Consider the following 20,606-nt stretch of genomic DNA (forward strand, 5'->3'; position numbering starts at 1 on the left):
CCCTTTTCTTTGGTTTTAAAATTAATAAATAAACATAGGTGTTGGTTGATTAGTAGACTGGAAATAACTCTCGTCACAATAGTGATTTTAAATGGTAATAAAGCGCATCCTAGTCACGTATTGAAGTCTGTGTTTATTTATGTCTGCCTTCTCAGTTTCAACTCGACACATGTTAAGTTACCCTTGTGGTTGGCAAACGTAAATTTCCATTTTCTTTCTTTAACTCGGGCCATTATATCAAGCTATTACTGGACTACTTACTGTCTGTTTGATTTTCTCACTTCTCTTTCCGAGGAACCCAGGTTAGCATGGTATGTTGCCACAGCTTTTCCATTACAATGTATAGACGTCCATCCAGTCAACTCGTATAGATTCTTTGTACTGATTTTGTCAGCCCTCTAAAAGGTATCCTTACCTTAAGTATACTTAATTCTTTTTTGTACTGCCTCTGAAGTAATCAGCATATTTAGTTAAAATAGCCTTAAATTAAATGCCCAGCCAATCGTAAGAAGCAAAACAGCATTGATCCCCAAACTTGTCATCCCTTGTTGACTGTGGCTATGAATTGGGTACACTAGGATCCTGCACCTTACACTTTCTCAGGCAGCGAAAATCACCATAGTGTAAACTGCTGTTATCCCCCCCCCCCCCCCCCCCCTGCCCCCCACCCACCTCCTTTCCAAATCCGACACTTTGGAGCCTCTTGTGGACGTGCCATGTCTGAGAGTTGAAATGCTGCTGAGTCACTGAATGTGCTGCCAGTCTCGTTGTTCAGCGCCTCATGTCGAGGCTTTTAATTGATTCTGATCCCTTGGACTTGAGTACAGGCCTCACCTGCAACTTGTTTACTTGCTTTTATTTCGTCTTATCCAAAAAGACTGAAATGGCTGCAGCTGCTATCACTTCAAAGGCAGATGCATTGTCTGATATTGTTACAATGCACTAAAAGTAAAGCGAATTGCCAGAAGCAGAAAGGTGATTTATTTTTGTTTTGTCTCTTCAGTCTTTTGTCAACCTTTGACTTATCTTTAAATGTGGTATTAAATAAGCTATTTAAGGCCTCTCTTAAATAAACCACAGTAGTATTAAAAACAAGCGCGCGCGCCTCGCGCGGCAGTAGGGGGGAGGTTGGGGGCCTGCGCGATTCACTTGCAAGAGCGAAAATTGCTACCATATGGCTGCATTCGCTCCCACAAGTGAGTCGCCAAACGTGCACCCGTTGCCATTGAAGGCAATGGAACTCGTGCACGGTTTTGGCTGAAAAGCCGTACCGATAACTAAAGGTCTTTTTGCCTATTAGCGTATGCGCGCTACATAGGCGAGACCTAAAAATCGATATGGCCAGTCAGCAGCTATTACCTTTTAGGCAGTAGTGTGGCGGAAAGAGGCAATCTGTTAGGCAGCTTCATGCAGTTTTCTGAGGATCAGCCAACATAAGTTTGGCCAAGGGCAGGGTAGGCTCCATAATGTTGTGAAGACTTTCCGCAAGGCCAAACTAAAAAATATTTACAGATAGTTTTTTTCTTAAATCGTTAAAAAAGAAAACTGAATTTGAATCAGACATTTTTAGTTTCTGCTTTTTATATTTTTTCAGCGATCAAGCAAGAATGATGTTCATTTTGAAAGGCTAGTGGGATTTAAGTTCATACATTATTTCGCATCTGAAGGTATCCAGAAGTCAGACATGCAGTGAGATTGTTTGAATAGTTTTAAATATGAGAGTGAAATGTTGTTAAAGAGTCTTTAAGTGTCTTATGCTCGAGTGTTTTTCCTTCCTTGTGAGAAGATACTCACTGTTGTGTTTCTTATTCTGATAGACATTCCTAGATACCCCCGAACACACATTTTTTAAATCAGACAGCCTTACTCACTGTTCCAACCAGCATTTTGTATGTGCTCATAATCATAATTTTAAATGTCAAATTTCTTTGCTTTCATAACGGAAAGTTTCAATTCCATTAAGGACACGGTGTTGAGGATTATGCTAATATTTCTTCACTTTAATGTACAGAAGCTATTTTTAGAACATTTATAACAAAAACCTAATTTCCCATCAACCACAGGGAAAAACTGAAATGCCAGTCCATCCAATCCATGTGTAGGGGCTCCCTTCAGATACTCGTGTTAACTCTCCTGCCATCTCTTTCTATGTGCAACATTAACCAGAATCTTTCCAGGTTAATCCTGTTTTGCAAATTCAACCCCTGTGAACCAATGGGTACCATTTAGTCAATGACTACTAAGGAGTCGAAATGAACACTTCCCAGCAGAACATGGTCAACAAACCGAACGCATGGTCTATATTGTCTACAATATCTTAGCACAGGAGTCCATAACGTATAGATTAAAAATTAAGCACTTACTTTAATCCTGGCTTGCACAGTCGTACATCTGTCCCTAATCCTCATACAGGTTGGAACAGTTGGTTAGCGGCTTTCGGGTGGGCTAATCCTCTCCTCTGTGTCCTTAATCAAATTGAAACATTGCGTAACAAAAGCAGTGGGAATGTTACATTGTGTGTCAGGACTTGAGGGCAAGATTATGCTAGTTTAATGCTTATCTTGTACCAAAGCCCTATGCTAGGGAGTGGGTGGAAGTAAATAAATTTGAAAGTTGAGTCAGAGGACCAGTCAGCTGAATTGAGGATATCCTCCAAGCGTATTACGTGGGCAAACGCTTTGGATGCCATTGCTCCCTTGATCGAATGTGCACCAAATATCTTTGTGTTGATGCCAGCCTCCTGCATGATCCATCTCACTTATCCAGCAATTGTCACAGATGAGACACCCCGCCCTGCTCCCACCCCCACCCCGTGAGGTTTATGAATGGCTAAGAGGAGTTGTCATTCTTCCGGGGGACGGAAGTCCTCTGTCATGGCCTCGTATCCTTTTATACTGCCAACTACTCACAACTTGGTAGACTCCGCAAAGGCCATTGTCAATCTGGAGTTAGTCTTTGTCAATCTGGAGATATGAAAAATAACTCAGTCCGAACTAAAAATTCTACCTGGTATGTTCTGGGCTCTGACGTCTGAAACACGTCTGCAGAACACCAGGCATAGCAGGTTAGCCAATTTGACCCACAGCTCCTTCCATGACAGATAATTTTTCATAGGCCAGAAGAGAAAAAGATTTAGCGCCTTGTTGACGTCCCACAGTACAGAATATCTCGGTCCAGGGGATAGTGATAGTCGAATGTCCCAAAGCAGCCCTCAATTGGAGCATGCCCTGCTTAGATTGCTGAAAAGAAGGTATTGACTAACCTGTATGCCATGTCATTTGAAACAAGGGAAGCTAGAAAGTTCAGGATGTGGCCAACTCCTGTCCACACAGGATCCAGGTGTCTCTGACACCAATCCATCCATCTGGACCAGGGCGATGTGTAGCATTTGATGGTACTGTCAGCCCATGCTCTTGAGAGTAAATCCGTAGCCTCGTTCAAAAGTCGTTGAACTCTCCATTGTGAACCCATTACAACCAGATGGTAGTGATTCCCTGAGGAGTCCTGGAAACAGAGTTAGGCGGATTGGGGAATCCCAAGAAAGTTCCAGCAGAACTAGATATCAAACTTGAGATCTCCACATTGGGGTCACCACCACCAGGTTTGCGTACTGTCTCCGATTTTGCACTGAGAGTCAGATTATCATGGAGAACGGAGGAAAAGCATATTCTGTCTCCGCCGTCCAGACCTGTAGGAAGGTTTCTGTTGCTGCAGCATTGGGGGTCTTGCCTCAAGTTGAAGTTTATGTCTATCTGGTGGTACAGTTGCGATACAAAAAGATCCACCGTGAACTGGCCCCATGTGGATGAAATTAACCCTGGGCGGAGTTGGCGTAGTGCCAGTCTGGGGAGTTCCACGTAGTCATAAAAAAAATCAGTGGAACAGGAGCCCACGTCCTGCGGCCAGCCGAGGGTACGGATGCCCGGGAAGGGGGTCTCTCATGCCGTGCAGGCTCCCAGATCCACCCGGCCTGGCTGGGTTCAGAAGTGGGGACCGGTTCCGGTGCCTGGGCTCCGGCGGGCCTGGGGTGCGGGTGCCCATGTCCTGTGGTCAGCCGAGGATCCAGTTGCCTGTAACGGCGGTCCATCGGGCCAGGGCATGCCTCCCCTGCTTCGCCTGCGTGTCACGTGCTTGCGAGCACCGGGTCAGAGTTTCGTCGGGGGCCCCCCCTTGTGGCCACGTGCCCGAGACCCAGCTATGGGCTCTGATGGGCCCCCGGGAAACAGAGCCCCCGGAGGTCCACTGGGGATCCTGGGGTCTCTGAGCCCCTGAGCCCTGCATGGGCAGGCGGGAGCCCCCCAGTGAAGGCTCAGGCCGAGTCGATTGGCGTCCTTCTGGCCCGGCCTTCTGGTCGTGCCTATCTCCCCATGGCCATCTGACCGTGCGCAATGCTTTCCAATGGGGCAACCAAATGGCCGGGCCGGCCTGGAAGTCCTGATGAGGGCTCATCTGCCTCCCGGATCCCTGCCAGGGCTCCAGGAGATTGGGCGCCTCCGGGTCCTGGGTCCCCTCCATCACTCGGTGCGCACTGATTACCACAAATAGGGGTATCTTTCCTCCGGATAAGTAGGGACAGGGTATGCCAGGCCCCTTGTGGGCTGGCGGTTCTCAGCCGGGGACCAGATGGGCTGGAACCGGGCACCCCACCCCCCATGTCTGGGGCTCCGTCCTCTGGCTCGCCACGTGGCAAAGTGCCTGGGACGCGGGCGGTCTACCCTTGGACGTCCGAGCCCGAGAGCTCAGGCAGGGCGCTCCCTACACTGGGCTCCGTCCTCTGCTCCTCCATGGGCCTGGGGCCCTTCGGGCATTCCCCAGCTCGGTTGGGAGCTCCGGCAGGGGCCCTTGGGGGCCCTGGGGTGAAGGGTGCCCTCCCCACCCCGGGCTCCATCCTCGGGCCTGCCGCGTAGCAGGGCACCCGGAACTTGGGCCTCAAGGAGGCCACGCGCAATGTTTTCCAATGAGGCGACCAGATGGCCAGGCTGCCCTAGAAGTCTTGATGAGGGCTCCTTTGTCTCCCCGATCCCAGCCAGGGGTCCAGGAGGTCGGGCACGTCCGCTCCATGGGTCCCCTCAGTCTTGCTGTCCGCACAGGTTACCAGAAAGGGGGTACCCTTCCTCCGGATTACTAGGGACAGGGTACTCCAAAACTCCTCTCGGCCCAGCGGTCGGCAGCCTGAGGGCCTGGACCCCCCCCCAACCCGGGGCTCTGTCCCCCGGAACAACGATTGGCATGGTGCCCAGGATGGGGGCCCTAGAAGTCCTCGCCTCTACCCGGGAGCCACAAAGGGGTCCAGGTGACCCCAGGCTCAGTCTCCTGGCCTACCGCTCCACCAGGGGCCCGAGACAGGGTTCCGCCGGGCCCGGGGAACCTGTCCCTGCTTGGCTGGGTACAAGAGCTCTGAAAGGTCCCCCTCTGAGGGCCATGGAGAGGGTAGCCTCCCGCCCGGGCTCTGTCCTCGAGCCTGCTGTGTGGCAGGTAGCCCGGAACACAGAGGTTTTCCCTGCGCCTTTAGACCCAGGAGCCCCGGCTGGGTCCAGGGGCCCTGCCGACCCCATGTCGGGTTTTCCAGCTCTAGACTCTGTCCCCAGCTTACCGCTATGCCAAAGGTCCGAGACAAAGTTCCGTCGTGCCTGGGAGCCCCCCTCCGAGGACGGAGCCTGGGGTGGGGAGGTCGCCCTCCCTAGGACCTTCAGGGCCCTGGCTGGAGCTACTGATCCCAGCCAAGCAGGGGACGGCTTCCCGGGCACGACGGAACTGATCTCGTGCCTTTGGCATAGCGGCAGGCCGGGGGACGGGGCCCAGGGCTGGAGCACCCGACCTGGGGCCTGGCGGGGTCCTTGGACCCAGCCGGTGCTCCCGGGCCGAGAGGTGAAAGGGAAGCCTCTCCGGGCCCACGGGACCCCGTCCGGGGCACCCTGCCATGCAGCAGGCCTGAGTACGGAGCCTGGGGTGGTGCCGCCGCCCTCCCCGGGGACCTTACGGGCCCCAGATGAGGCTCCTGAACCCAGCCAAGCCAGGTGGGCTACCCAAAACAACAATATACAGAGAAAGCATATGCACTTTAGCACTGATCAGCAGGGGTAAAGTACCCAGAGTCATAAAACCAACAAAAACAGGGTCCGAAACAGGAGGCCAAAAAGCAAAAAGTCTAGTGAAAAGCCAGCTGTAAAAGCCAGATCTAACACTGATCATCTTCATCTGAATGTTACCAAGATGCGTGGAACAATTTGTAGTGTCTCACAGTGTAATAAATCTGCCTAAAGCAAGGTTCTCGTACCGCCTTTTTTTTTTTTAAATGCGACTAATGTAAACCACAGATCTCCGAGTTCTTCTCTATTTCTGTTATCTTTTATTTAAAAATTTAATTAATCTGCACAGCACCAATATTGAAAGGTTGTGTAGGAGTCTGTACAAATTTTCAAAGATGGGTACTACTATGCAGCACTGCCGTTGTTTTAAAAAAATATATCTGCTTCTGACTGGCCGAGGGAGCTTTTTCTCCTGTTGGCCATTTAAGTACTGCAGAACTGGTCCCACAGTACAAAAACAATCTGATAATCTGGCTGCAACATCGGACAAAATGTTGCAGCTGGCATTACACATATCGGGGACCCGGTCCCAGAGTCCTAAAACAGATTTGAAAATGGACCATAAGGGGGCATGGTGAGCATTCACAGGTCCATAATGAAGTGGGTCCAAAGGGACTACTCTACAGGAGGGGGGTTAGGTGCAAGGTGGTAGGTTAGCTGAAGGTTGTGCACAGTGGGGGTTGGTTGATCCTGGGGAGTTGAGTGCAGGGCCTGGCAGGAGTCCCAACCACCACTGTGCATGTCCCAAACCTGTGCACCGCGGGAGTTGGCTGCGATGTGGATGGTTGGGTACAGGACCTGGCTGCAGGCCAGGCTCTGCGGACAATTCCCACTGCACATGGCCTGAGGCCTGGTGCGAGGCTGTCCGAGGGGGGTTGGACGTATGCCTAAAATACAAAATGATTTTTTTTTAAACAGAAATTTACTGACAAAAAAAGCTTACATGTCCTTATAGTTAGGTGTGATATTAAGAGCTTGGCTTCTTTGTTATCAGTGGCTGCATTTAATAATTTAACATGTCATAATTGATGTAATAAGTAAGGTCAAAAGCAGTGCATGATGGAGGTACAAATTATAGTCAGTTCACTAAACTATAGCTGGTGAATTTCATTGTTTTATCATTTTTTTAATGTTAATTCGTAACCTATTTCAACCCCCTGCCTATAATGTCGCCTTAACCTTTATTTTTTTTGCATTGAAACAACTCTTTAAAAGTATGGTTTACTGAGCTATGATTTTCTCACAGATTTACTGAAATGTAATGTTGCAACAAGCTTACATCCTTCTGTAGTACATGAACAATGAGTAGACAATAATGTATCAAGGCTATGATTTTAATCTGGTAGTGATAAACACTGGATCAGCTCACCTGAAAGGCTCTTCTAGCAGTTACACATTATGATGAAAAGGATCCTATGTCACCCCCTTCTCTTTCTTACATGTTTTAAAAAATGTTTATGTAGATTTATTGATTACGCTATATTGCATATTTATGTAGAGCTCCTTGTCCAGTAGTAACCTTTTTACATTTATTGTTCTTATTTTGTTTTTCAGATCGAGAACCCAAGATATTTGCGTGAAAAGCCCCTTCCTCTGTCTCCTGTAGGTGTGAAATCCCTCATCTTTTTTTTATTGAGTACCACAGACTGCCTTTAATGATTAGGAGGATGAATGAAAGGTGGAACTCTCCACCCTTATCCTTTTGATACCATTTCTTTATTGAAGGTGTTGAAGGTGTTTATAGTCCTGACTCAACCCTAAGTCGTTTCGGATAGTTTTACAGATAACAGATTTCACAAACGAATAGTAGGTTAGCTGTATATAAAACAAGCATGTACATCAATGCGATAGATACATTAGCATGATCACATGTGTAAATCACACTGGGTTGTAGTACAGCATATAGATCAAATGAACCAGAGGCAGAAAGGTACAATACTGTATAGTAAGTGACAATACTGTGAGTGGTGTACAGCTATGTACACAGTCCAAAGGAATGGCCCTGGTTGTTAAGCACAGTGGAGCCAATATAGTACTGTGTGAGTGGCTTCACCTAAGTACAAGTAGAAATTGACAGTACCAGCAAACATCACACAAGCAGTCTTGAAGCCTACATAACAGTTTTAGGATTTCACGTAAACACCGTTTTTATAAAGTGTACTGACCACCCACCATTTACCTGGCCCTTTATCACGTTTTTTAATGCAGCTTGTGTGTTTGCTCTCTGAAGGCCTTCATTGAGGTTGTCCATCGACAAGCCATGCCAAATATGATTAAAGAAATGTTGAAGTTCACTGTGATTGCGTTCTGAAGGAGCAAGGGGTCATAACAATCTACTGGCTCATCTTTTGGGAGTGTGAGGTAGAGTGGTTTAGATGTGCAAAATCACAGTTAGACGTGTTAGCCATCCGACTCACACCCATATCAGCTGTGCCATGCGTGAGTGTGTGGGATGTATCACGATTTTCCATTGTGGAGTATTTAAGTTTATTCTGATGTCGAGCTGCTGGGTTGGTAGTCTGTGTGATCATATAATAAGAGTTTAAATTTGTTACCTGAGTTAGCCAAAGTAGTTGAGTCTCTCTGTATGTGTATATAAATATACTTATGGAAATCGTATATAGAGACTTGGGGTTAAACTAAAAGCACTCACTGGCATTATCCACATCAGTATTTGCAGGTGTAAATCCACGAATAAGTGCCCTTAGGCCTGATTACGAGTTTGGCAGTCCTGGAGTGGGCCGCCACGCCAGCGCCCTCTCCAGGATTGCCATATTAGACCGAAGGCCGCTGCCAGATTACGAGCAATCTCGTGGTCTCGCCTGCAGCCCTTTGGCATTCCCAGGCCGGTGCCTATTGAAAAGACACTAGGGAAATAAATCACAAGATTTAATAATCTCCAGTTGAGCCATTGTTTTTGTGTCATACTTCGCCCGGTCTCACCTGGGTTAACGGGCCTGACTCCTGTTAATTGTTACTCTAGTGAAAAGACACAGCAATGCGAACGTTGAAGCCTTTTCCTGCATGGCATGGACTGTAAAGTCCATGCCTTGCGGGAAAGGGGGGTGACTGCACACAAATGGGCACAACATATGCCGCCTGCAGGAACTCCGTGGCCCTGAGGGAACAGGGGGCCCTGGAGGGCCCCCTTTGTTTCCTTCCCGCCTTAGTTTTCATGGCGGCCTCACCACCATGAAAACGGTGGCAGTGAGGAAACTCCTAATATTTCCACATGTCGGTCTTAGAACTATAATTGTCGGTGTGGGTGCCCGTTAAAAGGCTGTTGATATTTTGTTTATAAGTAACTGTGGTCGTTTTGTGTATAAACTGAAAACCTATTGTATTTGACATATTGTCACTTTGTCCCTCCCCCTCTTTTTTTAGGTTTCAGTTCACTTGGGACGACCAAGCACATTGCCTTTTTAATTAATTTTCACTGCATGAAATGCAATAATAGATACAAATCTTAGAAACTTCACCTGTGTATGGTTTTGATTCTCCTTCTGACAATCCGTTCCCATAAAGATATATGCCAATGAGCTTTTTCATTATCAAATATATTTTTTACATAGTCCACATGAACCACTGTTCCTTGTTGTGAACTTGGTTCAGGGCACCATGCCTAAGCGTGAAAGTACAGATTGTTGTAGCCCCACACAACTCCACTCAATTTACTTGTTATTGTGATGTCTGTGCTTCTGCGTTACTACCAGTCTCTTAAAAAAAGAGGTCAGGGACGCAGTGGTAATTCAATCTCAGTTTCTTTCTTCTGAATAACACACCAGGGGCCAGATGTAGGTAGGCATTTACCGGTCGGTAACGGCCGAATTCGGCCGTTACCGACCGGTAAATGCAATTTGAGATGTAGGGCCCTGTATTTTACAGAATCGGTAAATTTACCGATTGGTAAATTTACCGATTCTGTAAAATACCGAATCGGTATTTTTTCCGATTCGGTAAAATTGATATGTAGGTGGGACTCTTCTGAGTCCCACAAGCATTACAGAATCGGTATTTTACCATCAAATATTATTTGATGGTAAAATACCGATTCTGGTGTGCATGCACATGTGTGCATGCACACCTGTGCCATATGACAGGCAGACCTGCCCTTAGGGCAGGTATGCCTGCCACATGGCCCCCGAAGCTTTTTTGGGGGTGCTAGAGGGTGTCAAAGTGACACCCCCTGCACCCTTGTCAGAATCGGTATTTACCGATTCGGTAAATACCGACCGGTAATGCCCCATTCATTCCTATGGGCTTCAAAGCCCATAGGAATGAATGGGGCATTACCGGTCGGTATTTACCGAATCGGTAAATACCGAATTTTACCGATTCGGTAAAAGGGAACATCTGGATTCCCTACATACCAACCCCTCACATTTACCGAATCTTAATTACCGAATCAGTAAAATTCGGTAATTTTCGGTAATTAAGATTCGGTAAATGTTACTTACCTACATCTGGCCCATAATTACTGCACTAAGAGAAAGACACTATGGGCCAGATGTAGGAACCCTAAAACCGATCGGTAACAGCCGAAGTTACCGAATTTCGGCCGCTACCGACCGGTATTAGGCATTTGGGATGTAGGTGGCTACATTTCAGATTCGGTAATTTACCGAATCTGTATTTAAGAATTTGTTAAATTACCGAATTCTTAAATACCGGTTCGGTAAATTACCGAATCTGAAATGTAGGAAGCACTCAAGTGAGTGCTTTTCACTTGTAAGGATTCGTTATATACCACCAACTACAAGTTGGTGGTAAATAAAGAAAACTATTAAAAAAGCAATTTTGTGCTTTATTAACAGTGCTATGTGGCATGTATGTCTGCCACATGTGCACCCATGCACTATTCAGGGGTGCAACAGGGTGTCATTGTGACACCCTGCCACCCTTGTAGGTCTTCCCCCCTTACTGATTCGGTATTTACCTAATCGGTATTCCCCATTCATTCCTATGGGCCTGGAGACCCATAGGAATGAATGGGGAATACCGATTCGGTAAATACCGAATCAGTATTTACAGAATTTTACAGATTCAGTAAAAATAAAGGAGCACTGATGCATGTCACTAACAGCAAGAATAATATTAACATTTCTAAGATAGCCAAAACATCATTAGGCAACATAACACCATAAAGACTACTTCTTTGCACTATGCTATGGGACCTTTGAGTAGTTTAACTTGCATCTAGAGTTTCTTGGGTTTCAGCGCACTACGAACCTGTTTACAGCAAAAAGCTGAAATCAGTATTCAGTAGATAGTATTCCCTCAAAATGAAAACTCACATCAGCTGGGCTTAGCTTCTCTTTTCTCCTCTCCTCTCCTCTCCTCTCCTCTCCTCTCCTCTCCTCTCCTCTCCTCTCCTCTCCTCTCCTCTCCTCTCCTCATTGGCTTTGTTTAAGCTCTCAGCAATTGAACGTATGCTACAGGCAGTATAGCAGTCTAACAGGATCTTGTGCTATAACCTACGGTGAAGGAATTCTGTACCTCAGTGGCTAAATGTAGGGCCTTTTATAGTGTTAACCACCAACCCTTATCTTACATGTGGAATTTTCATTAAATTCCTGACATAACCTGCACGCATCACTAGAAGGAGAAATTCTTTATTGTATAGTTAATTAAAACCATCACTATGTACCAATACATAAAATCCAATTTCTCTGCATGTTAAGACCTTCACAATATTCCAATACATAATATCTGATTTTTCTGTATGGTAAAAAAATACCCCAATGTTAAAAAGTAAGATTGATTTGTGCAATACATTAAAATTTACTTCATTGTCGCTATTTATAACTATATACATCTAAGGAGGCTGAGAGGAGCAGCTAAGTGATGTTTGTGGCCTATATCATTGTTTCGTTAAGTTCTCAAAACAGGTTAACATTTTTATCAGTTTGCAGATTAATTGCGGATCCTTTGAGTCCAGACTTTTTAATATTGTGGATCTGCAGGTGCGGATACCTCTTATATTAAACTGTCTCCTCAGCAAATAACCCCGGTGGTACCCTAACATTGGGCAAATAAAGATTAGATGTATGAAGTCCTGTGTTGGTGACCCACAAAGGCTGCATACTTTTGAGCCCTGGAACTTCCAGTTCGGAAGATCAGCATTGGAAGGCAGTTTCCCCATGCGTAGTTCTAAGAATTTGGTTTTTAGGTAAGGGGAAAAAGTGAGTCCCAGGTATGTCGCTGGCTCTAGCCAATTGTAGGAGTGTAATACCATCTATGCATGGGCACGTCAACTCAACATAGCTTTGTCTTCCATTAGTGAGTGAATTTTTGCTGCCTTTTTCACAATTGACTGGAAAGAAGATGAAGGTAGTTTCTGATCCCAGAGTTCTGCCATCCTAGTTATTCGCAATGAGGCGTTTAAATACTTTGCGTAGTGTGATTTTGGATCGTTTTGCAATGCTTCCCAGAGTGCTGGAATGATTTATAGATCATGATTAATCCAAATTTTGTACCAGGTTTTGATTGACTCATACCTTCTGTACAGTGCTTGTTGCTGTAGTCCAAACTCTGGACGTACCTGAGCAGGTGAAGCGTCGCATGGTAGACGGAATACTCTTTTTTACACTTGCGTTTGGATGTTGTCGAAAATTGCTACGCAGTTTCCATGACGAACCACGCTTCCATAGGCGATGGTTGGGAGTAGTTTTGCTTTCATGACTGCGAGTAGTGGAGTAAACAGTGGACCTTTTAACAATTTGGATATGCTGCAAAAAGCAAACAATAGAGCAGTCCTTTTTTTTTGTATAGCCTCATAATGCATGGAGAATGAAAATCTTCGATACAAATACATTCCAAGATATTTATAGCTGGTAACCACCTCTAATTTTGCGTTGTTAATTGCAAATGTCAGCTGCTTGGGAAGTCTATGAGTAATGATCATGACCTTTGTTTTTTTTGTATTAATTTCCTCCAGGTTTGCTTTTGTGAACTCTGCTAATTTGCTTATTGATTGTTGCAAACCGATTCTCGTCTGGCTAAGGAGGACGACGTCTGCGTAAGACCGGTGCGTTAATGGCAATGTGCCCAGACCTGGCGGATGTGAATTGACCCTGTCGAGACTTGATGTTAAATCAGCCATAAATAGATTGAGCAGGAGCGGGGCCAAGACACATACTTCGTTTGGCCCCTCATTTGTGTAGATTTTCCTTGTTAGCGTCTGTCCATCGGTGATTTTGACCTGCATCCAGTTGTCGGTATAAAGATCCATCATTGGATTCAGAATTGCTTCCGGTAGACCCTGCTGCTTCAGTTTAGCCTATAGTGTGCGTCGACTGACCTGGTCAAATGCCGCCTTAAAATCCACGAAGCATAGGTGTAATGCTCGTTGTCGTAGACTTTTGTCGGCCAATAGTCCTATTGCTCATGCATTTGTAATTGTACCAGTGTCCCGTCGAAAGCCCAACTGGTTTAGAGGAATTTTTTTGTTCTTGTCGGACCAGTTAATCAGATCTATTAGGATCAGCGATGCATAATATTTGGCCTCTGCGTCTATTAAGGCAATCAGTCGATAATTTGCGGGGTCTGAGCACTCCCCTCCCTTATATATTGGATTATTTATTGCACCTCTCCAGCTCTCTGGGATACGACTGGATGTGCCAATCAGCTGGAACAGACTATGCATCTTGCTTGCCCAATAGTTGGAGTCTTGTTTGTAAATAGCCTGAGGTACTCCATTCGGACCTGGTGCTCTATCAAGCCGGCTTTTTCTTATGATTTGAAAAATTTCTGCTTCAGTATGGGAAAAGTGTGATTGTGGTGTACCGACCAACTGCAGTGTGCCGTTTCCTGCTATTTTGGTCATTAGAGTAGGTTTATCTTTCTTGGTACTATGGTTAGTTACGACCATTACTGATTACTGCACACCTCACTATGATGGCTTTAAAGCGATTCAATTTAAACCAGCACATCAAAAATACATCAGTATAAACTACATTGCTTATGTTATATTTGCTATCTGACCTTGGACAGATAACATGGTACTTGTTCCAGATGAATGTTGAATTAGATGTTTTGTCAATGTCATTGTCTGGATGATCTGACACTTTAACAGGTTCTTCGAAAGAGAAGGGCAGACAGTATTTAGGTGTAAGTTAGACAGGCTGATAATTGAGCATACTCAAAATGAAGTCTAGCCTTAGGGTTTATATGTCAAATCGGCTTATAATGCTTAGCAAAACCAAAGGGAATGATAGACGGAGTGTTGAACATTGCAAGCACTCACCCCCAGTCAACTGATATGGGTTTTAATCCATCATAATTTTTTAGCTCACTCCGCCACCCCAGTTCAGACATGGCCATATGCAAATCAGTCTGACCCTGTGCCTCATGGGAACAGTCCAGCCCGAACTGCCAAGTCATGTCTTCCCAGGACCGGAAACAGGCATCCTGGGACCGGTTTCTGCCTAATCAGCCGTCATCAGCCGTCATCAGCCAGGCTAGCTTGAATCAAGTGGCAAAGTGAGCAAGGGACCCACGTCTGGGCATACCCTGGTAACTTAGGGCGAACTTAGCAAAACCAAAGGGGATGATGGACGGAGTGTTGAACATTGCAAGCACTCACCCCCAGTCAACTAATCTGGGGTTAATCCATCATCATTCTTTAGATCACTCCGCCACCCCAATTCAGACATGGCCATATGCAAATCAGTCTGACTCTGTTCCTCATGGGAACAGTCCAGCCCGAACTGCCAAGCCATGTCTTCCCTGGCCCGGAAACAAGCATCCTGGGACCAGTTTCCGGCTAATCAGATCGTCATCAGCCAGGCTAGCTTGAATCCAGTGGCAAAGTGAGCAAATGACCCACATCTGGGCATACCCTGGCAACTTAGGGCGAACTTAGCAAAACCAAAGGGGATGCTGGACGGAGTGTTGAACATTGCAAGCACTCACCCCCAGTCAACTGATCTGGGTTTAGTACATCATCATTCTTTGGCTCAATCCGCCACCCCAGTTCAGACATGGCCATATGCAAATCAGTCTGACCCTGTGCCTCATGGAACAGTCCATGTCCGAACTGCCAAGCCATGTCTTCCCTGGACCGGAAACCAGCATCCTGGGACCGGTTTCTGGCTAATCAGCCGTCATCAGCCAGGGTAGCTTGAATCCAGTGGCAAAGTGAGCAAGGGACCTACGTCTGGGCATACCCTGGCAACTTAGGGCGAACTTAGCAAAACTAAAGGGGATGATGGATGGAGTGTTGAACATTGCAAGCACTCACCCCCCAGTCAACTGATCTGGGTTTAATCCATCATCATTCTTTAGCTGTCTCCGCCACCCCAGTTCAAACATGGCCATATGCAAATCAGTCTGACCCTGTGCCTCTTGGGAACAGCCCAGCCCGAACTGCCAAGCCATGTCTTCACTTGACCGGAAACAAGCATCCTGTGACCGGTTTCTAGCTAATCAGCCGTCATCAGCCAGGTTAGCTTGAATCCAGTGGCAAAGTGAGCATGGGACCCACGTCTGGGCATACCCTGCCAACTTAGGGCGAACTTAGCAAAACCAAAGGGGATGATGGACGGAGTGTTGAACATTGCAGACACTCACCCCAGGTCAACTGATCTGGGTTTAATCCATCATCATTCTTTAGCTCTCTCCGCCACCCCAGTTCAGACATGGCCATATGCTAATCAGTCTGACCATGTGCCTCATGGGAACAGTCCAGCCCGAACCGCCAAGCCATGTCTTTCCTGGATCGGAAACAAGCATTCTGGGACCGGTTTCTGGCTAATCAGTCGTCATTAGCCAGGCTAGCTTGACTCCAGTGGCAAAGTGAGAAAGGGACCAACGTCTGGGCATACCCTGCCAACTTAGGGCGAACTTAGCAAAACCAAAGGGAATGATTGACGGAGTGTTGAACATTGCAAGCACTCACCCCCTTGCTCACTGGGTTCAAGATGGCCTGGCTGATGAGTGTTATGAACCCGAAACCGGTCCCAGGATGCTTGTTTCCGGTCCATGGAAGCACGAGCATGAGCTGCACTAGGAAAACGACCTCTTGAAATCGCTCTGGAATACCGGCCTAAGGCTTGAGGTTACGAGCAACATGAGCGCTCTCGCACCACTGTGGGACACTGCAGAGCATTTCTTGCTCGTGTTGCTTGTAACTGCAAGTCTTAGGCCGGAAGTCCAGAGGACGCTGCAGCACTTTCACTTTCACGGCCGCGCTTTCACTTTCGCGGCCGCGCGTGTGAATCACTCTGGACTTCTGGCCTGCTGCAATGTTGGTAGCTGTAGTCGTTAGGCGAACATTTCCTCGCTGTTATGTCCGGGCTCAACTGGCAGTGAGTTTATACAAGGTGCTTGTGCGAGGGCCGTTGTTTGCTTTGAGGCAAGGCAGCTCGGATGAAAGACATTAGTTTGCCACTGCCAGCCATGCCGCAATACTTACATTGTGCCTATTCAATTTGTGCGATGGTGAGAGGGATCGCACTGTCATTGCAGATCAGATGATACTCTTTGCGCCCGAACTGACAGGTCTGTGTGAATTCTGACAGTATCGTTGGGCATTATTAATTTTAAAGCCTGTCTGCTGTGTTCACCTCAGCTGGTGCCGCGGTGTAATGTTGGTTAAATGGTAATTTACTGTCAGAGAGGTATTCCAGTAAGTGGTAACTGCATCTCAAGTCAATGCAGAATGCCATTATCCCCTTCATAACTGCATCTAATAGCAGATTGATAGAGCTCTTGGCCCGTACCCCAAAGAGCACAGGGGTTCCTCGAAGGATTCTAAGCCCCTTGGGTAACGTAGAAGCAATATCTCTAATTAGAGGACTGCTGAGGCATCTCAGCAAAGAGATGCTGACACCTCATCTCTTTCGAAAGCAAAATGAATCCAGTCAATTTCCTGCTAAGAAGCTGAGAAAAGTATTGTTCTCTGGTGATCCCTTTTTGAGACGACCGTAGTCTACAAGGACACGCACCTACGCACGCACCACTCACCAAAAAGAGGAGCCCTGTGGCCTAGCAAGCTACCTGCTGCGCAGCGCTGTCTTGGTGTCAGTTCAGTGTCTCAGCTCCTACCGCCACTACCAGGCACCGCCCGATTTTATGCCTTCTTGGTGGGCTCTCAATACAGCTGCTTCCCCCCTCCCTTGTCCCTGGCAGCTCCGGGGGATTTCACAGGACTTTCATAGGACTCTCTCTCGGTTTGCTGCGAGAATTGGGTGGAAGCCATGCTGTCGCGTGCTCCCGCGCCTTACAGGTAGTCAGGGACCAAGGGGGAGTTGGGTGTCGGAGTCACGGACCAGGTGCTTCGGAAGTGTGTTTAGAGTCATTCTTGTGGCATCTGTAGGGCAGGACACGCCACCCCCCTGTCCACTCCGTCGTGTTGCTGGAGCTAAGTCCGCCCAGAATCCTGCTGCTTTTATCCCCTCTCTTTTACATCTATCTGCCAGCCACTCTTTACCGTCATCCATTTTTGCCTCTACCGCTGCTGCCACCTACTCCTGTCTTGGACATTCTTTAAACCTTTTGAATCCAGCTGCTAGCCCCCACGACCATCTAAAAGACTTTGCCAGAGGACATAAGAAGGTCGCCTTGTTTCGCTCCTCAATGCTAGGGGGTCACTGTGGGCAGCAGCCTTGCAAGCTAGCAGCTGACGCACCTGCAGTAAGAACAGCAAGGTGGGGTGTGGCAGCAGCGCTATTGTTGCAGCTCGAGGTGGAGGTCCTGCTCAACAGCTTGGACATGGTTTCAGCATCCTTCTCCTCTCATTCAGACGCATTTGATATGCAAGCGGACCTTCTCAGTTCACCAGCCGATCACATTGTGGGAAATCGATGCAAAACATCTCGCCTTGAATAACTTGATTACCAGGGTCCAGTCAGATTCAGCTGCTGAGTACCATACATGTCCCTGCACATCCACCATTGACGTCATTGCTAGGGAACCTGACAAGCTGGACACAATTCTTGATCTTGATCGTACTCCCTCTGCGCCCTTCTCACAAACATCTTCATCTGCGCAACAACAAGATACTACTGGCCCAGTGTGGTTCCTGTATGTCTCATGGTGCCTTCTGTAAACTCTACTTCGTTGACTGCAGGTGATTTTCTAATCATCTTTAGTCCCAAACATAATCTTGATCATGTCGAGGCATCTGTGGGGTCTGCCCTGGAGCAATCACCATCACTTGAAACTGAGTTGCTAGGTGCCACAACTAACAGGTGAGGGCGCCTCTAGTGCCTCTTCCCCCAACCTGACTCACTAATAATGGTCCTTTGTCTGAATTAATAACTACCATAAGGTCTCAAATTAAAAGGGAACGCAAAAGGCTTCAAAAGGTAAGGCATAGGCATAGGGCCAGTTACCCCTCTCTGTTCTTGGTCCATCAGTCTCGTTCAGAACACCCTCATACAGATCCTCAAAGGTCTACTGCCACTACTATTCATCTTCTCTCCCCGATGAGGACTGTAACAGCTCCATTGAGCATGTGGACTAAGAACATCAAACCTTTGGAAGTACTGGTGCAGCAAGTAGTTCATACTTGTAAATTCCCTACAAGCATACTCAAGTTTAATCCACACTATGTATCCAGGGGCAGACATGATATACTTAACAGGAGTACTATTCTGAAGCTGCTTGGGGTAGCAACTGGCACAAGATATTTTAACTCTACACACCTGGAGTTCATTGAATTTAGAGAAAATTCAGCCAAAAGGCAGAATGATGTTACTATCACCCTGTGGAGTACTCTGGACTTGGCTACTTGGGGGATCGAAGTCACACCAGTGTAACCACCCTGAATCCTATTCCATTACTTCCTCACTCAAGCAGATCCAGCGCATTGGCGGGTGGAATTCTACAAGGTGCACTTGGCTCTGATTTTTATAAATCTCTGCCAATGCCATTGTCAGCTATATGTGTGAATGCACTAGGCCATTCTCATGATGTTATCTCACATTTTAAGAAGTAACTCCATACGAATACCTAGCTTGCCTCCGCCTACCACCAGCCAATGGACTTATGAAGGAGCTTGCATTAGGCCCCTTTTGGTGAACATCTACAACTTTTCATCTAATGATGGAGGTCCTTGCAACCCCACTCCTGGGTTATGTGCACCCCCACGCCCTTTGCCAACAACAGCCATTGGATCCTTGTATGGTTTCTCCACACTTTCTAATTGGCAGTGAGATCCAAAGCTCATAGGTGGCGTCCGGGGACCAGAAATCCTCACCACGCCTGACCAACAGCCCGATCGTCTGGCCCCAGATATATGGTTTGACGGAGCACGTTCAAATCAATAAAGAGTTGATGGTCTCACTCCACACCCAGCCCATGTCTGCTGTTGAGGTTGCGCACTGTAGGAAGTTATAACAAGCATTGGCATAGCCAATATATCTCGCTTTTGGGACATTTATAAGTATTTAGTTATGCAGCATATTACCCTTGGTGCAACAACACCAACTGTTGCATGGCTAAACACTTATAAGGTCCCAAATGCGAGACCTATTGGCTATGCCAATGCTTGTTACTGGTTTACTTTGAGGTGGTAAAAAGGGGTGGGGTTATTTCCTAGTTCATGGGTGCTCATGCTACCATCCGTAAAAAAAAAAAGCACCAGCCCATTCAGGGATTGAACTAGATAGCGGCGGCATGTATGTTGTCCTCTGAGCTAATTCAGGATTGTTTTGAACTCTGTTTGCATGGAACTCACTAGTATTATGAAGGTTTAGGGTGTGCAATGAACCTACTAGGCTTCTGGGAGGTTATGATACCCAGATCTAACATTTAATATTTCCCGTTTCGGAGACAGTCCATTAGAACCATGTGACAAGAAAATATATTTAATCATTGAAGCACTCCCCACCTATGATGTGGCGGGATTTTCACTGGCCCATATCTTACAAATGTAAGCATATCAGTTAAAGGACCCTTTATATATTAAATCTGTAACTCGGTTCTCCCAGTTCGCACCCACACTGACTCATATTTTCTGAAAAAGTTAATCCACATTGACAATCCACCACTAGCCTGCCCTTCACGTAAGGGGATGGCAGGGGTACAATAGCATGTACACCCTTGATAAAATGATGGAGAGATTGACAAGGTTTCCTGAAATAGGACCATTCCATACATATTGCCATCCAGTCAGGTAATTGAAGTTTGGTTTTACTCCCAGCAATATTCAGACTCATTAGGACAATCGGGGACAAACATTTGTATTTTTGCTTTTCACCCATCACATAGCTCATCAGGATCCTATTCATTTAGTCCAATAATGGCAGTACCATCTATAGACGGAATCATGAGTTAATCATTAGCCATTAGGTTGGAAAGTGATTCATATCTGTTGCATGAGTACACCACTCTTCCTTAAAAAAATGGACTCCCCAATATATCCTGCAGAATTCACTGTATTAGCCAAAGTTCTCTTTATGGACAGCTTGTAAAGAAGGTTTGTAAATTTACCCCAGAGGAACGTTGGCAATGTTGCCTCTAATAGTATCTGCACAATTAGTATATCTTAAGAGATTTCTTACATAAATTGGG

General features: G+C 46.5%; 1 protein-coding gene across 2 annotated transcripts in view; it reads left to right on the forward strand.

The window, feature by feature from the left end:
• CEP112 (centrosomal protein 112) overlaps positions 1-20,606 on the forward strand; it is a 2,145,639-nt gene that overhangs the window by 368,342 nt on the left and 1,756,691 nt on the right. For both annotated transcript variants that reach the window (XM_086930940.1, XM_086930941.1), the window contains exon 7: positions 7,644-7,691. In XM_086930940.1, coding sequence (XP_086787066.1) covers positions 7,644-7,691 — 48 coding nt within the window. The remainder of the gene's footprint in view (positions 1-7,643; positions 7,692-20,606) is intronic.

This window comes from Lissotriton vulgaris, chromosome 7 (assembly GCF_964263255.1).
Source record: "Lissotriton vulgaris chromosome 7, aLisVul1.2, whole genome shotgun sequence".
Taxonomy (NCBI): domain Eukaryota; kingdom Metazoa; phylum Chordata; class Amphibia; order Caudata; family Salamandridae; genus Lissotriton; species Lissotriton vulgaris.